General features: G+C 49.0%; 2 protein-coding genes across 5 annotated transcripts in view; both read left to right on the top strand.

Moving 5' to 3' along the window:
• Positions 1-8,074, top strand: part of LOC123285086 (UL16-binding protein 1-like) — a 56,133-nt gene extending 48,059 nt beyond the window's left edge. Inside the window, exons 11-14 of one of the 2 annotated variants that reach the window (XM_070507114.1) lie at positions 5,224-5,487; positions 6,274-6,408; positions 7,019-7,090; positions 7,711-8,074. The gene's annotated coding sequence lies outside the window, so the exon portion shown is untranslated. The remainder of the gene's footprint in view (positions 1-5,223; positions 5,488-6,273; positions 6,409-7,018; positions 7,091-7,710) is intronic. The other variant, XM_070507126.1, reaches the window with a different exon arrangement.
• Positions 8,075-8,353: 279 nt separating this feature from the next.
• LRP11 (LDL receptor related protein 11) overlaps positions 8,354-15,887 on the top strand; it is a 38,634-nt gene continuing 31,100 nt past the window's right edge. For 2 of the 3 annotated variants that reach the window (XM_070507057.1, XM_070507061.1), the window contains exon 1: positions 8,354-9,112. In XM_070507057.1, the coding sequence (XP_070363158.1) occupies positions 8,476-9,112 (637 nt within the window). In that variant the 5' untranslated portion in view covers positions 8,354-8,475. The remainder of the gene's footprint in view (positions 9,113-15,887) is intronic. The other variant, XM_044768138.2, reaches the window with a different exon arrangement.

Raw genomic sequence — 15,887 nt, 5'->3', positions numbered from 1 at the left:
AGATCTGATAAAGAAGAAGTGGTATATACATATAATGGAATACAACTCAGCCAGAAAAAAAGGGGTGGAGTCTAGCCATTTGTGACAACACAGATAGACCTTGAGGGTATTATGCTAAGTGAAATAAGTCAGACAGACAGAGAAAGACAAATACCGTATGATTTCACTCACAGGTAGAAGATAAAAAAAAAACATAACAAACACATAGATACAGAGAACAGATTGATGGTTACCAGGGGGGAAGGGACATGGAGGGTGAAAGGGTTAAAGGAGGACATTTGTACAGGGACGGATGGAAACGAGACTCGGTGGTGAAAAGAAAAGCTATGCAGGGTACTTCACACTGATGTCTTGTCATTTAAAGATGAAATTTATCCCAAAGAGCATGAAACCAAAGTTCTAATTCATATTTAAGCACACTTTACACTTGACAAAGCTTTTACGTGAAGGCACTCAAGAGATCTTTCAGCCCAGTGTCTGTTTTACAAGAAAAAAAAACACCCAGAGGCCAAGAAAATGAAAGATCCAGAATATAAGTCTTTGACGTTGTTTTTCCATCAGGCGTGTGGTATTCATGGTTTGAATTGCTGTTGTAAATGGCCAGTATGAGAATACACTGTGCCTCAACTCCACACCACTTCACGACCTCTCAGGACCTGTTTGCAGAGAAGATGGAGGAATCTGGCTGGGGAATGACACCTGGGTGATTAGTAACCTCATAATCACAGCCAAAGGGCTCAAATTAATGAATCAATATCAAGCTTCGGGTAGGCCTTTAATGAAGGGCCTCCAGTCTCTCTCCTGGGCGTCCTCATGGCCCATATTTTAAATCAGCCTCTGGGATGAAGACAGAAGGCAAGTTCATCATTTACAGATGATACAAAGCCAGATGGGATAAGAGCGCAGTAGATGAGATCATCAAGATCTAAAAGCTTCACGATGTGACAGATCAGTGGGCCGAGAGAAGATCAAGAGCCAGCAGTAAGGGAGCCTGTACCGTGAGCTTGTCATCACGCCACCTGCTTCAAATGCTTGGTCTCCCTTCATCCTCAGCATCCTCAACTCACCATCCTCGTCCACACCACACCATGGGAAGTAACGTTACGCAATTGTTTCTGTAGTACAGTAAGCCATCTGGGGCCTAAAAAGGGTGGTGGCTTGCTCCAAGTCACACAGCCAGTAGGTGTCGCTCTGGTGATTCCGTGGGTGCTCTTAACCATGATGTATTTAGCAGGTTGAGTTGCATGAGAGACTTAATGGTAGTTTAAAAATATTTATAATAATAAATAGAGATTATAACATAAAAAATATAATATAGATTAACAAGAAGAAAACAAACAGAACTTATTAACACATATACCTCATGTAGATATCGGAGATACCGAGGGAAAGATGAGTAACTCCCTGAGGAGGCTTAGAATTCAGGATGAAATGCCATCTTGATAGGGAAGGGGGGTGACAGAGGCTTCTTAGGAAAGAGTACATGATTTTTAGGAAAGATGAACGGGCCCTTAGAAGACTAGATGGGAGGTATGACAGCTTGTGACAAACTCTGAATGAATGTGGGGTCGACTTTCATTTTCAGTCCCCTCTCCTGTGACAGGAGTCAGTCCTCCCTGGTTGATGAGACACCTGGGGAGGGGTTTATGAAAACTGAGCTCCCTCTGGAGGATCTGTCGTTAGGCTGATAAAGGGAGTTCAGAGAAAGTCTGCTTTTCCTGTTTCTCAAGTGCCTACAGCTCAGAATAATCACTACGTACAAGGGGGATGTTTTGGGGGTGGCGTATTCTGCTACCCTCACACCACACACAAAAATTAACTTGAAATGAATCATATATACATATAAGATAAAAGTATGACAGTATTAGAAGAAAACGTAGGAGCAAATCTTTGTGACCTTGTTTGCAAAACTGTCTTAAATACACCAATAGCACAAATGACAAGAGAAAAAATAGATTCATCTGACTTCCTCAAAATTTAAAACATTTGGGCTTCAAAGGACACTACCAAGGAAGTGAGGGGGCCGGCGCCGTGGCCGAGTGGTTAAATTGGGACACTCCGCTTCAGCAACCCGGGGTTCCCTGTTTCGGATCCTGGGTGCGGACCCATGCACCACTCATGAAGCCATGCTGAGGCAGCGTCCCACATAGAAGAACCAGAAGGACTCACAACCAGGATATACAAATACGTACTTGGGCTTTGGGCAGGGAAACAAAAGAGGAACATTGGCAACAGATGTTAGCTCAGGGCCCGTCTTCCACACCAAAAAACAAAAAACAAAGAAACCCAGCTGATCCCCAAGTGCTTCTAAACCATCTCCCACGAACTTGTTAAAGAAAAGAAAAAAAAGAAAGTGAAAAGACAACCTACAGAATGGGAGAACACATTTGCAAATCATATATCTGGTAACGAACTGGTATCCAGAATATATAAAGAATATATAAAGAACCCTTATATAATGATAATTAACTAATTTGGAAATGGGCCAAGGACTTGAACAGGCATTTCTCTAAAGAAGTGTCCCAATGGCCAATAAGCACACGCAAAGATGCTCAACATCATTAGCCATCAGGCAAATGCAAATTGAAACCACAAAGGGGCGGAGGGATTAAGTTCACCCGCTCCACTTTGTCGGCCCAGGGTTTCGCCGGTTCCAATCCTGGGCACAGACCTGGCCCCGCTCATCAGGCCATGCTGAGGCGGCGTCCCACACAGCACGACCAGAAGACCTGCAACTAGAATATACAACTGTGCATTGGGGGGCTTTGGGGAGAAGGAGAAGAAAAAAGATCGGCAACAGACATTAGCTCAGGTGCCAATCTTTAGGGAAAAACCCACAAAGATATACCACTTCACACCCACCAGGATGGTTGTCATCAAAATGACAGACAGTAACAAGGGTTTAGGGATGATGTGGAGAAACTGGCAGCCTCCCGTATGGCTGAGGCAGAGAGTCTGGAGGTGGAGAGTCAGTGTGGGTGACAGTGAGAAGTGAGGGCGTGCATGTGTGCTGGGGGAACACCGTGTGTCTGTGACTGTGAGGTTCAAGAGTGAAATGTGGGGGCCATTACTCTGAGGAGCAGGTCAGGAACGTTGCTAGAGAGGCCTGGGCAGTGGCTGCTCCCTCTGCCTAGTGTGGACCTTGATCCAGAGGTGTGGATTGCTGGTGGTGCCACCAGGGTTTGCATAGTTTGGGATTGCTAGGCAGGCCCACCCACACCAACGGGCTGAGCTGGGTTGCGCTCCTCAGAGAGTTTGCCCAGACTCTAAGCCCCGTGTTGGGATTTTAAGCACAGGAGGGCTTGCTGTCGCTCACTGCTCTCTGCCATGTGAGGACACAAGGAGAAGACAGCTGTCTGCAAACCAGAAGGAGGGTCCTCACTACACACGGGATCTGCTGGTGCCTTGATCCTGGACTCCCCAGCCTCCAGAACTGCGAGAAACTAATGTTTATTATCTAAGCCACCCAGCATATGGTACTCTGTCATAGTAGCCCGAGCTGACAAAGATAGATGGATAGCATGAAAGGGACAGCTGTAAAAGTGAGGGGGGAGATGGGGCTAAAAATATTAAGTCATAAGAGAAAACCTGGAGTGAAGATGACAGGAGAAATTTCAAAGTGTCACCAAAGCTTTGTTCTTAGACTAATGTTCACAGCTCAAAAGTCAGAGCCCCAAGACTTTTTCTAATGACAAACGACTTGGCTTCTCCTGACGTCTTGGCTCCAACAGAACTGTTGGACTCTGTCATAAAACTCATCTGTGATGACAGACAGGTGCTGCCTGTGTTCAGATGGTTGGATTAATATGAGTGAACTTGGTGAGAGCAAATCTCAGTCATTTAAGAGGAAAGAGTTGGAATGGGCTAGAGGTGGGAGAAGGGAGACACTATGGGAAGATGGAGGGGGCATGGGAAGGGAGGGCAAAAGAAGCGGGGAGGAGAGGGAGAGAGGAAGCTGGTGGGAGGTGGAGGGCAGAAAGGAGCTCACATCACCTCCAGCAACCTTGCTCACACCAGGAGGGGTTTGGAGAGGTTATTCAAAGTGAATTTGTTTCTTTATTTTTTTTAAGATTGACACCTGAGCTGTTGCCAATCTTCTTTTTTTTTTTTTTTCCTGCTTTTTCTCCTGAAATCCCCCCAGTATATAGTTGTATATTTTAGTTGTGGGTCCCTCTAGTTGTAGCATGTGGGATGCCGCCTCAGCATGGCCTGACAAGCAGTGCCATGTCTGCGCCCAGGATCTGAACCACCAAAACCGTAGGCTGCTGAAGCGGAGCACGCCAACTTAACAATTCGGCCACAGGGCCGGCCCCGAATTTGTTTCTTAACTTCTCCTTTTTCTTTTAAATGAGTAACTATATTTTGAATATTTGAAAATCTCTCCCTTGGCACCACTTTTCTTCAGCTGGATTTCAACAGGTCTGTCAGTCATCTGGGAGGGACGACTGTGGGCAGTGCCCACACACAGATGGGTCTTGTCAGTGACTCTCCACAAAGTGCTCAGCAGGAATGTTGCTAGTATCTTGCACTGCAATTTTTCTTTTCCCACTACTGCTGCTGGTAGAAGCCTGGAAGACTCTGTGCCATGAGTGTCCTGGAATGGAGAGGCTGGCTGGGAGGGGGAGGAGGGAGGAAGGGGAGGGGCTTCACCCAGGTTTCAGCAGGTGAGCACCTGTCCATGTGCTCTCACCACCGGGAGGGTGTGGTTTAGATGGACTGGCTCCCAGGTGTCGCCTACACCGAGTTCTGGGGGGTGGACCCCAGCCTCAGGCACCCCCCCTGGCACTGTGCTCACAGGTGGCAGCTCTCCCTCTCCTGCCAGGTCCCACCTTCAGCTCCAAGAAGCCTTTCCTGAGTTCCCAAGACCCATCATGAATTTGGCTTGTGTCCCATGGTATCATTTTTCCCTTTTTGTTGAAAGTCCTGTCTGTTCAGCTACATTTTAAGTCCCAGGAGAACAAAAACTGTACTTTTTGTACCTCAGAACTTAGTAGATGTTGCTAAAATGTTTGTCAGATGAATCCTCCTGGCAACAGTACATGTATCTGAGGGGTCCATGGTATCATCTATTTCACATCAAAGTATTTTAGTAATTAACCTCAGCCAGGTAAAAGTGAGGACAAGGATGCAGAGGACGGAGGGGGCTGGGATGGGGACTCTTCCCCCTGCAGCCAGGATCTTCAGAGGGAGTCCCAGGGCCACACCTGCATCTTTCTCTCACAGATGCTCACTCTCTGTGCCTCAACCTCACCATCAAACCTCAGTCAAGACCTGGACAGTCCTGATGTGAAGTCCAGGGCTCAGTGGATAGAAAGCCTTTCCTACGGTATGACAGTGACAACAACACGGTCAGACCTTTGGGTCTCCTGGGGGAGAAGGTAAACACCACCAATGCCTGGATAGACTTGACGCAAACGCTGGGAGAAGTGGGGCAAGAGCTCAGGATGGTCCTGCCTGTCATCAGACTGGAGAAGAACAGGACCAGGGGTAAGTATGGGAAGGGGGAGAGGAGATGGGGACAGTCAGCAGGAGAGGGAGGAGCAGAGCACACGCAGGGAAGGGGCTGGGCTAACAGAGCTGAACAGGGGTCCAGCCTCAGAGACGAGGTGACCTAAAGGGCAAGAAAGGGCAGGTCACAGAGGAAATAATACAGGGCCCTCAATGAGCAGAGACACACTTGACCTGCTGGGAGATGGTGGAGCTCTCAAGAGCTGGATGGATCGATTGATTGCTTGATTTCTGGTGGACTTCCTGTCTGGAGAGTCAGTGACTGCCACAGGACTTCCCACCATCCTCCTTTCCCGTCCCCTCCTCCTTCATTGCAGGATCCCCATCCCCCATTGACCAGTCACCCTAGTTGCTATATGATCCCCCAAATTCTATGCATCGTTGTGCTTCCAGGTCTTCTCTTCCTCTGTTTTAGTTATCCTGTAACCAACCCAAATGTTACTTCTCATGAAGCCTTCACCCCTTTCCCAGACAAAACTAAGCACCCCCAATTCTGTCATCCTCAAAAAGGTCTACCCACAGTGAACATGTCACCCCGTATGGTGATCAGATGGACACTTGCTGTCTCCTTCAGCACAAACACGAGCTCCATGAGGACAGGGCACAACCCCTGTTCATCTTTATCCCTCAGGACCTGATAGAGTGGCTGTCACCTAATGATTCAGTAGATATGTGGGGGGACATCTGCTGCCTGGGAAAGCAGGTGTGAGGAAGATATGTGTATTCTTCGGTTTGACGGGGCTTTTGCTTTTTTCTTTGTTTTAGTACAATCAGTAAAGGCCCCAGACACCCTCCAGTCTTCATGCATCCAATTAATTGCATGGATCGTCTCATCACTCTTCTCCTAAGTCCTAATTGGCATCATCGTCATGAATCTTGGGAGATCAGGTACCAGGAAAGGTGAGGAGCAGGCTGGCGTCTGGCTCTTGGGGAGGACATAATTTGATGAGGACTTGGGAGAGGTGAGCCATGGTCTCACCCCAGCCCTTGTCCACTGCTCCATCTCTACATGGAGATGACCCACTTTCTTAGTCTTGAGCCCCGACCCTCCACGGCAGCCACACGAAATCATGTATGTGAAAGTGTTTGGCAAACTTTGAAATCAGATATAATTGTTAGTTAACATTCATAGGTGTTTATTTTTCATATAAATCCTTATTTTAATAACTAGTATTTAGAAGGTTTAATGATACCTTTAAAAGTCATTTTAATCACAGGTGAAAGTTTCTGCCCATAACAAGCCTACCCATGGGGTCTGAGTCTAAGGCAAAAAGGAATCCTTATGCTGCTTCCAGGGCATCTGAAGTGGCCGCAGCTGTGCGGTGACTCTCTTGCAGGTGGGAGATCCTCCAGCCCACCATGGTACAGCCCAGACACGGCCTTCAGGGCTAGGAAGCTTCAAAGTCACTCAAAAACACACTCTCAGAAACTCTATAATTTCTCCTTTTCATGGAATGGCAAGAAATATCAGGCTAATTTTTTTTTCTTTGTTTCTATTTTTACCTTCTAGTTCTACCTCCTATCTGTTCTGGACCTGAATGAAATGGGTTCCTAAACGTCAGCTCTGGAAATAAAAAACAAGGTAGCAGAGACTGCTATCTTCCTATGCAGTTCTTTATTCTACTCCGACTAAAAAATATAGACTATTAACAATAGGCAATTCACGACTTTCAGGCATCCAATCAAAACATTTCTGGGACCCACCCGTGGCCTAGTGCTATGAGGTTCTGCACCCTCTGCTTCAGTAGCCAGGTTGGTTCCTGAGCACGGACCCACCCCGTTCTGTTAGTGGCCATGCTGTGCTGGCAACCCACATACAAAAAATAGAGGAAGATTGGCATGGATGTTAGCTCAGAGTGAATCTTCCTCAGGAAAGAAAAGAAAAATGTTTTCTGGACATCCTAAAAAGCAAGGAAATGTGAGAGAAAAATGAATCAATAGAACTGCCTAGAAATAAAGATACAGAAGCTGCTCACAGGGAGGTGGAGCTCTCAGGTGTAGCCTCCACGGGGTTGAACATTTTATATAGCTTATCACGTCATTTAAAACACTGCTCCTCTAGATCCACACGATCTAAGCTGAGGGCTTCTGCAGGGGTTACAGAGATAACTCATGTCCCCATAATTGGCTGTGCTCAGATGTTTTGTTATGTTCGTGGAAATCTGAATGAATGAGACTCCCAATTTTTGTATTTTTCAACAGCGCTGCCCGCCTTGTGCTACTCAAATACATCTCAGGAACCCAGTGTGGAAACAATTAGGGACGTTGGAGGTGAAGGACTGGAGACAGCGTCTGGTGGTTCCCCAGTAGAGCGTGTCCCTTCTCTAGAGCAGGCCCCGAGGTCACAAGGATTGGTGGAAGACCCCCTTCCCCCAAGTGCCCGTGCCCCTTTGAGCTGACACCCGAGCAGGTCTGGCTAATAATAAAGCCCAGCGGGCCTAGACAGAAACGCTGCCCTAACCCGGAGGCCGCGGGCACAGACCGCTCTCTGGGCTGCACCCGCGGGAGCCGGCTCTCCCTCCGCCCGCCTCGGCCGCCCTCCCCGCCTGGGAGGAGACTGCGGAAGGGGGGTCGGTGGGCGGGGTCGACCCGAGCACCGGGGCGGAGGGGCGGCCTGGGCGGGGCTCCGCGCGTCCCCGCCCCCGCGGCGCCGCTGTTCGCCCCGCTGGTGCTGATCCGCGCTCAGGCCGCCGGTCGCCACCGAGCGCGCCCCGGGGCCGGACAGAGAGGCGCGGGCGCGCCCGGAAGCCTCGGCAAAGGCCCGGCCGGGCCGGCTATGCCTCCTGCTGCAGCGCTTCCCGCCGGCGCCCGCGCGCCCGCGGCCTCGGAGGCGCAGCCGGGCCCCGGGGAGGCTGCGCTGTGAGCGCCGGGCCCCGGCCGCCGCGCCGCGCAGGAGGCCCCAGGCCGCGCTCGCCGCCCTCCTCGCGCGGCGGCCCCGCCTCGGCTCCCCCGCAGCCGCCGGCCGCCATGGCCTCGGGCGCCCGGGGCAGCGCGGGCTCGGGGCGCGGGCGGCCGCCGCGGCACCGGGCGCTGCGCGGGCTGCTGCTGCTCTGCCTGTGGCTGCCGAGCGGCCGCGCGGCCGGCCCGCCCTCCCCGCCGCTGTCCGCGCTGCGCGCCCAGCTCGCGGGCGTGGAGCGGCTGCTGGAGGAGTTCCGGCGGCAGCTGCAGCGGGAGCGGCCGCCGGAGGAGCCGGAGCCGGAGCCGCGCGCTGGCGGCGGCCCCCGAGAGAGCTGCCCGGGCCCGGGCGGCGGCGGCGGCTACAGCGCCAGGCCGGACGCCATCCTCCGCACCCGGGACTCCCTGGCGGCCGGCGCCAGCTTCCTGAGTTCGCCGGCGGCCGTGCGCGACTGGCGGCAGTGCGTGGCGGCCTGCTGCGCCGAGCCGCGCTGCTCGGTGGCGGTGGTGGAGCGCCCCCGGCGGCCCGCGGCCCCGGCCGCCGCGCTGGGCTGCTACCTCTTCAACTGCACGGCGCGCGGCCGCAGCGTCTGCACGTTCGCGCCGCACCGGGGCTACAGCAGCTACAGCCTCCGCCGCGCCCGGGCCGGCGGGCTCCATGCCCCGGCCACCGGCGCCGCGGCCACCGCGCGGGCCCCGCCTCGGCCGGGTAAGCGCGCCACTGAGGGCGGGCTGGGTCGGGCCCGCGCTGGGGGACGGGGCCAGACGCTTGGTCCTGCCGTCCTTGCACCTGTCGGATGGCTGCATCCGGGAGACGCGCCTAGGCAGGAGCGCGGGGCCCTTCTCAGCCAAGCTAGGAATAGAACACCCTCCCTCCCAGTTATCGTAGCTGCGGGCGTCCAGAAGAGTGGCTTTGATTTCTCAGTCTAGGGATGGTTTCTGAAAAATCCCAGTAGATCTGGCAGAGGCCAGCACGGTGGGCTGCTTCTGGAATTTTTCTGGGCTTGGGGATAGCGGCTGATCTGAGAGGATTCACGGAAATTCTATTTAAAGGAGAAAAGCTCAGAGCCAAAAAAAAAAAAAAAAGCCCAAAAACGTTTATTTTGGTCTCAGATTTTTATAGGCGTGGTTTGTGTCAAGTAATTGCAAGAGCAAAATCTAGTTAGGTGCCAGATGCTCATAACACACCCGTTTCTGAGCTTCTCTCTCATGACTCATAGTCCAACCTCTGCTTGCTTTCATCAGGCGAAAATGGGAAGGAGAAAGTGTCAGGCATTTTTGAAGTGAATCCAACTGATTCCTGTGAATTATTGTTCCCTTTTATAAACAGTAAAAAGGAGGGACTTGATTGTTATTGAAAATAAGGAAGTTTAAGGCACGTCTATTTTTGAAAAGAGTGACAAATGATACATTTCATTCAATGGTTTTACTTTCTGTGGGTGCTCAGAATGAGAATCAAGACACATACAGGAGGCTCAAAAAAAACTGTGGCAGTTGGAGACTAAGGTCACTATGGAATAAATCTTGATTGGGCCCATGGGTATTGAGCTCAGTGTGTGGGATTGCTCTCTGTTGCTGTTTGATGTATAACAACACAAGGGTGATGTCACAGCAAGATTAGAGGGGGTAGCCTCAGCCCCTTGGGGAATCTGGAGTCTCCATGACCTGTGGGTCCAGTGAGAAGGGTCTGGAACTCTGTGTCCACAATGGCCTGCCTCCCTACCCACCTCCACCCAGGAGGAGGCTTAGCACTCTTGTCAGGGGGCAGACATCCAGAGGTCACCCTGTGACCATTCAGCCTTGAGGCAGACACAGGGAAGGACCTGACGTTTTCTCCCTGAGGGGAGCAGGAGGCCCTTTCACCTGGACCCCCACCAGCATCCCCGAGCCCACCCCATGGCTGTCACACACACATCCTTTCTCTCTGCCAGACAGGGACCCAAAAATCCCAGCAGCAAAGAGACAAAGTCCCTTTCTCTTGTGACTGCATAGTGGGAAGAAACCGACATTGTGAAGGGAGTTTTCCTATAAACCAGAGAAAACCAAAAGGAAACCTAAGGAGGCAAGAACATGCCCATAGAAATTAAAAAGGTTAGTTCACAGGGTCGGCCCGGTGGTGCAGTGGTTAAGTTCACACGTTCCGCTTCGGCGGCCCGGGGTTCACCAGTTCAGATCCTGGGTGTGGACATGGCACCGCTTGGCACACCATGCTGTGGTAGGCGTCCCACATAGAAGGTAGAGGAAGATGGGCATGGATGTGAGCTCATGGCCAGTCTTCCTCAGCAAAAAGAGGAGGATTGGCAGCAGATGTTAGCTCAGGGCTAATCTTCCTCAAAAAGAAAAAAAATTCACTAGTAGAAGCTTCTGAGTCATTTTTTCCTTCTATCTCCTTTGCCCTTCCCTTCCCTAGGGGGAGTTTGTCTAGGAATTCAGTTTTGGAGATGGTCAGGGGGACAGGTCACCACTGGGGTTGGTCCCCTTCTGGAAAAACACTGCCATGCTGGCACTTCTTCAGATCCCCAGCAATGGGGAACATGGGAGGGTGCAGCTCAGGCCCGGAGGCGCCCTCTTCCTGCTCTGCAGATGGGGCACAGGTTACCCTGTTCGCTGTCCTGTGTCCTGCTCTGCAGGTGGGGCACAGGTTACCCTGTTCACTGTCCTGTGTCCTGCTCTGCAGATGGGGCACAGGTTACCCTGTTCACTGTCCTGTGCTTTCCATGCCCAGATGCTTGACCAGTTGAAGTTCTTTATGCTTCTGAGACCACTAAGATTTTCCTTGATGATTTTTCTTTTCTGGATCTTGTGACATGTGGAGTTAGAGGCTAAAGGAGCATGAAAATGGTCTAGAAAAGCTCTTGTAGAGAACTTGTTAGGGGTCCATTTGAGGTGTATAAAAGGATGAAGAAATAGTGAGGGGACAGGTGGGATGGGATAGTGCAAATTTATAGGGGAACCCACCAGCCCTGTTTATTGCCAACGGGTATTGAGTTTGGTGCTCAGCAGTGTTATAAGCTCCTTACACAGAGGAACTCCCTCTGTCCTCACAACGCTCAGAGATCTAGGTTCTGTTATCATCCCCAGGGTACTCAAAGGCGTGGTGAGAGAAAGTAACTTGTCTGGGGTCTCACAGCACAGGAGCCGTGGAGCTGCGTCAGGGGAGTTTGTTATGGAGCAGCTAGAATGCTTTCTCCAGCAGCGCCAGGAAACCTGGAAGCAGAGAAGAGGACGGTTGGGTTTCCCACAGTGGTACTGGCCAGGTGGCTGTCGGGGATGGTAGGAGAACGCGGGAATGAGTGGAGGATGCTGGAGAGAGGTGTGTTGGAATGACAGACTCTGCCTGCAGTGCTGTGCAGAGAGCAGGGCAGGGGGCTTGAGGTCCTGAGACCTGGGTTTGAGAGCCAGCTCCTCCACATACGGGTCCCTGCTAATCTCCTGGGACTTGAGTGCTCCCCTTGCCTTCCAGCCTGGGCTGTCGTGAGGATCGGGGTGGCCGTGCTTTGTGCATTATGAAGGTGGCACACATGTCCGTGATGTCATTACAGGACCCTGGTTGGGTCACATGGCTGCCTAGAGGGGTTGGGGACTGGGTGTCCCCATAAAACTGAAGGGCAGCAAGACGGAGGGAGTGGAGTGGTTAGGACCCCAGAGGAGCTCGAGAATATCATCTGCAAGGGCTCAAGGACAGAACCCTGATGTCGTTTCCACTGGATACCCAGCATGAAACCCAGGATCTCTGGGAGGACCTTGTGTAATTTGGGAAGTCAGGTCCCGCTCTGTGTCAGGGAAAATCAAAGCTGGTAGGCAGCGCCCTGCTTTCCCCACTGCAAAGCCACACACCGCCCCCCAGCCTCTCCCTCATCTCCTCCAAGCGCAGAGGAAGGAGTTGACTCCTGTTCAAGGCTGATCCCTCCGCATGTGCCTGACCAGTCTCCTCCTCCAAGGATCTTTCTCTCTCACATTTTCAACCTCTCACTTTGTGTTGTAAGTAAACATCACAAAAGAATGGCAACAATTACATTTCATAAATAATATTGAGATAACTGGTAGGAGTGTTAAGGAAAATATATTTAGACCTGCAGCTTTGACCACATTAATTTAATTCCAGATAGGTTAAAGAATTAAATAATTTTTAAAAAAATTAAGCCATAGGTTACTCCGTACGTAGGGAGACTTGAAGACAATAAACTTACTGTTACATATCTGGAGGGAAGACAACTTTCTAATCAATTACAGAGATCACAGAGAGAAAGGATGGATTATGTACATGTCTTAAAAAAATGCTTTATGTCAAGAAATCAAGAGTGTGAGGAAATATGAGATTAAAAGTATTTATTGTATTAATAGAGTTTATGTGAATCAGTAGGAAAAACAAAAATAAATGGGCAAAGGATGTGACAAACAGTTCCCAGAAGAGGGTATTTAGGTGATAAACATGGAAGATGTTCAACCTTAGAAGTGATCAAAGAAATGCAAATAATGCTGAGTTATGCTTATTAAACTGGCAAAAGTAAGTTTCCTCTGATATTGGCATTCATGGAGAACTTAGTATAATCTTATATGGTCACTGGAAGTGTAAATTGGTACCACTCTTTTGGAAACCAATCAGAAAATATGTAGTCCATTAAAATAGTCATTCATTCTTCTGAGATATTTTTCTAGGAAAATGATCCATGTTAAAGAAAAAGTATGACCAAAAAAGTTTATTATGGTATTATTTATAATGATGAAAATGGGACAAAGTAAATCTCCAATAGTGGAGGTGAGGAAATTAAATGGCAACTGAGAAGTTTATGTAGTGACATGGACGATGCTAGCATATGTGAATAAACACCAATAAATAGAATATATTAATAAGTTAAATTCAGGTTGTAAATTTATTTTTACTGTACCTGGAATACACTTGGGGTGCCCCAAAGTGTAGTGAGAAGGGAGAGTCTTTCAGTTAGAAAGATCTGGGCTGACGTCTGAACTGGCAAATTTACCACGTGTGGCCTTAGCAACTCGGTTATCCTCTCTGACCCTGGCTTCCTCGGGAGTGTGATGCAGACGAAAACACCCACCTCAGAGACTTGTGCAAGCTGAGTGAAGCTATGGCTCACGAGCACTTAGCATGGAGCCTGGTACAAAGAAATCATCCGATAAATGGCAGCTGTTCATTATCATTATCGTCAGCTCATCTGGAGAAAGACTAGAACAGCACACACCCAAAATGGTGATAATCATATTGGGGTTGTGAATAATTTTTTCCCAAAGTGTTGCAATTAGGAGAAACAATTAAAAAAACACAAAAACAAACAAAAAACCACAGTGGATTTGGACCCGTAATATCTAAGCCTCTTCCCTTAGTCTGGGCCCACTTCCGTTTCCTGCCTTCAGGAGTCCCTTCTAACTTTTCAGCCTCAGCTGTCTCATTTGTGCCCACACGGTGCGGATCCAGATTCCAGAGCCTCTTCCTTGTGGTGAAGGCTCCGTTCACAGCCGTGTGTTGTATTCCGGTTAGTTAACAATACTGTTCCTCTCTGTATAAGATGCCGCCTCGATTTGCTCCATCAGAATTGAGAGGACTCTTATTTCGCCTCTGCAGAGCTCACCAAGTTGTTTAGTTTTCAAAAGAAATCTGTTTCCGTAGTACTTTACGTTGGATTATTATATTTTTATGATGAAACTTCAGAATTACGTTTATCTTGTTCTTCATCAGCAAGTCAAATATTTTTAAATGACAGGACACCTGTTTCCTCTTCTTGTCGTTTGTTTATTTTTAAGGCCTGTTTCTGGGTAGATAAGCTCTGGCTTATTTTAAAATACATTATACAGTGTCATTTGCCTGGCCTTAAACTGAGAGGAAATGTATCTGTCTTATTTCAAATACAACAGTGATCAATTTAGAGGATATGAGAATTTCACTGTGTTCAGAAATCATATCACACAGCTCACCAAAGAAAAGTAAGTGACTAAAACAATGATTCTTTTTCCTCCAGGAGGGGCAGGATTAATTAGTTTTATAATATGTGGGCTATTTCAGAGCTTCCTTGATTTTTTCCATCTTAAATCTTTGGGGTTAAATCTTTGAGGGCTTAAAATAAATATTATTAGCATTTTTTGCTGTTTATGTTATATGGATATATTTTAGTTTATCTACTTAAAAATATTTTAAAATAAATTTTAATGCAAATTGCTGCTAACTTTAGTGTATTACTGCTGAATTATAAGACGCTTTCCAGAATTATAAGTGGTAAGCCATTGTGTGGGAAGCAATGAACCTTCCAGAACCAAAGGAAAGTTCTCTATAAAAGGCCTATTATTAATGCAACTGTCACATCTCCCCTTACCTGGAAGAAGCAGAACAAAGACGTCAGCCCTGGATCTTTCCAGAGGTGGAGAAAGGCAGAATAAATTTTTTCTCAGGCAGGGGGTTACTTATGTGGCTTATTTAAATCCAAGTTACTAGTCCTCGTTGTTTAAATGACTGTAAAAATGGGCCCCATCTTCTCAATAGACGTGTGCTCTTTGGCAACGTCAAGTGTGCTTATTCCTGGCCAGGTGCTCACAAAACAAGTCTTCTCTCTCCGAGGCTGCAGCAGCCTCTTCCTTCAGGAAAGCCCCTGCTCTGAGAGCTGCGAGCCCCTCAGTGCGCTCTCTGCTGTTGGCCCTTGAGGGCATCGCTGGGGGAGAGCCGGGGCTGGACGGGGGTCTCTGAGCATCAGGAGGGTAATGGTGACGTGTTGGAGGATTTTTCTTAAGCAGGGGAATGACCCAATCAGATTACATTCCAGAAGAGTCCTTGTAGCTGCAGCAACACCCTTTGTTGTCTTTGTTAATGAGAAACTGGTGGGACTGCAGCCGCCCCAACCTCAGGCCCTGGCCGTCTGGGTTGGCCCTTGGAGGTTTGCTCAGGAGGCAGCTTGGGCTGCGGAAGAAGAGAGACCATTCCTTAGCGACATCGACATCATTCAGAGTGAGCGGAGGCAGGGCAAGTCCAGGCCAGCGTCTGGACCAGAGCTTTGCGCTGGAGGAGGGAAGAGACAGTGGGTGTCGAGAAGTATGTATTACAAGAATGTAGAGAATTTTTCCCAATCATATTACCAAGTTTCTTTAAGATATGTGTGCACTCTTAGATAAGTTTACTAATAAGAAGCTTAAATCAATTAAAATATTCACAACTCTGCTCTTGGCAGTGGTGTCTGTACGCAGCTTCTCCCGTCGGTCATCACCAAAGCAGCTGTCAGTCAAGTATTAACGTTTCAGTGCACAGGGCAGCCTTGAATTACTTAGTACCATTCTAGGTCCGAGGTCAATACATGTGTGTTTTGCTGTTGCAGGATATCTCAGACACTCAGTGTGCCAGCTTCTGTTATAAAAACTGTTATTAGAAGTTGTAAACCTCTTCTGTTTTCCTAGATGAAAAGTTAGATTCCAGAGAATTTCTCTATGGACTTTGTTTTGTATGAATCCAAGGACTTGCCTTAACTTTCCAAACTGAATTT

Source organism: Equus asinus, chromosome 1, assembly GCF_041296235.1.
Source record: "Equus asinus isolate D_3611 breed Donkey chromosome 1, EquAss-T2T_v2, whole genome shotgun sequence".
Taxonomy (NCBI): Eukaryota; Metazoa; Chordata; class Mammalia; order Perissodactyla; family Equidae; genus Equus; species Equus asinus.
Note: the sequence above shows the minus strand (reverse complement) of the source record. Positions and strands in the feature narration are given on the sequence as shown.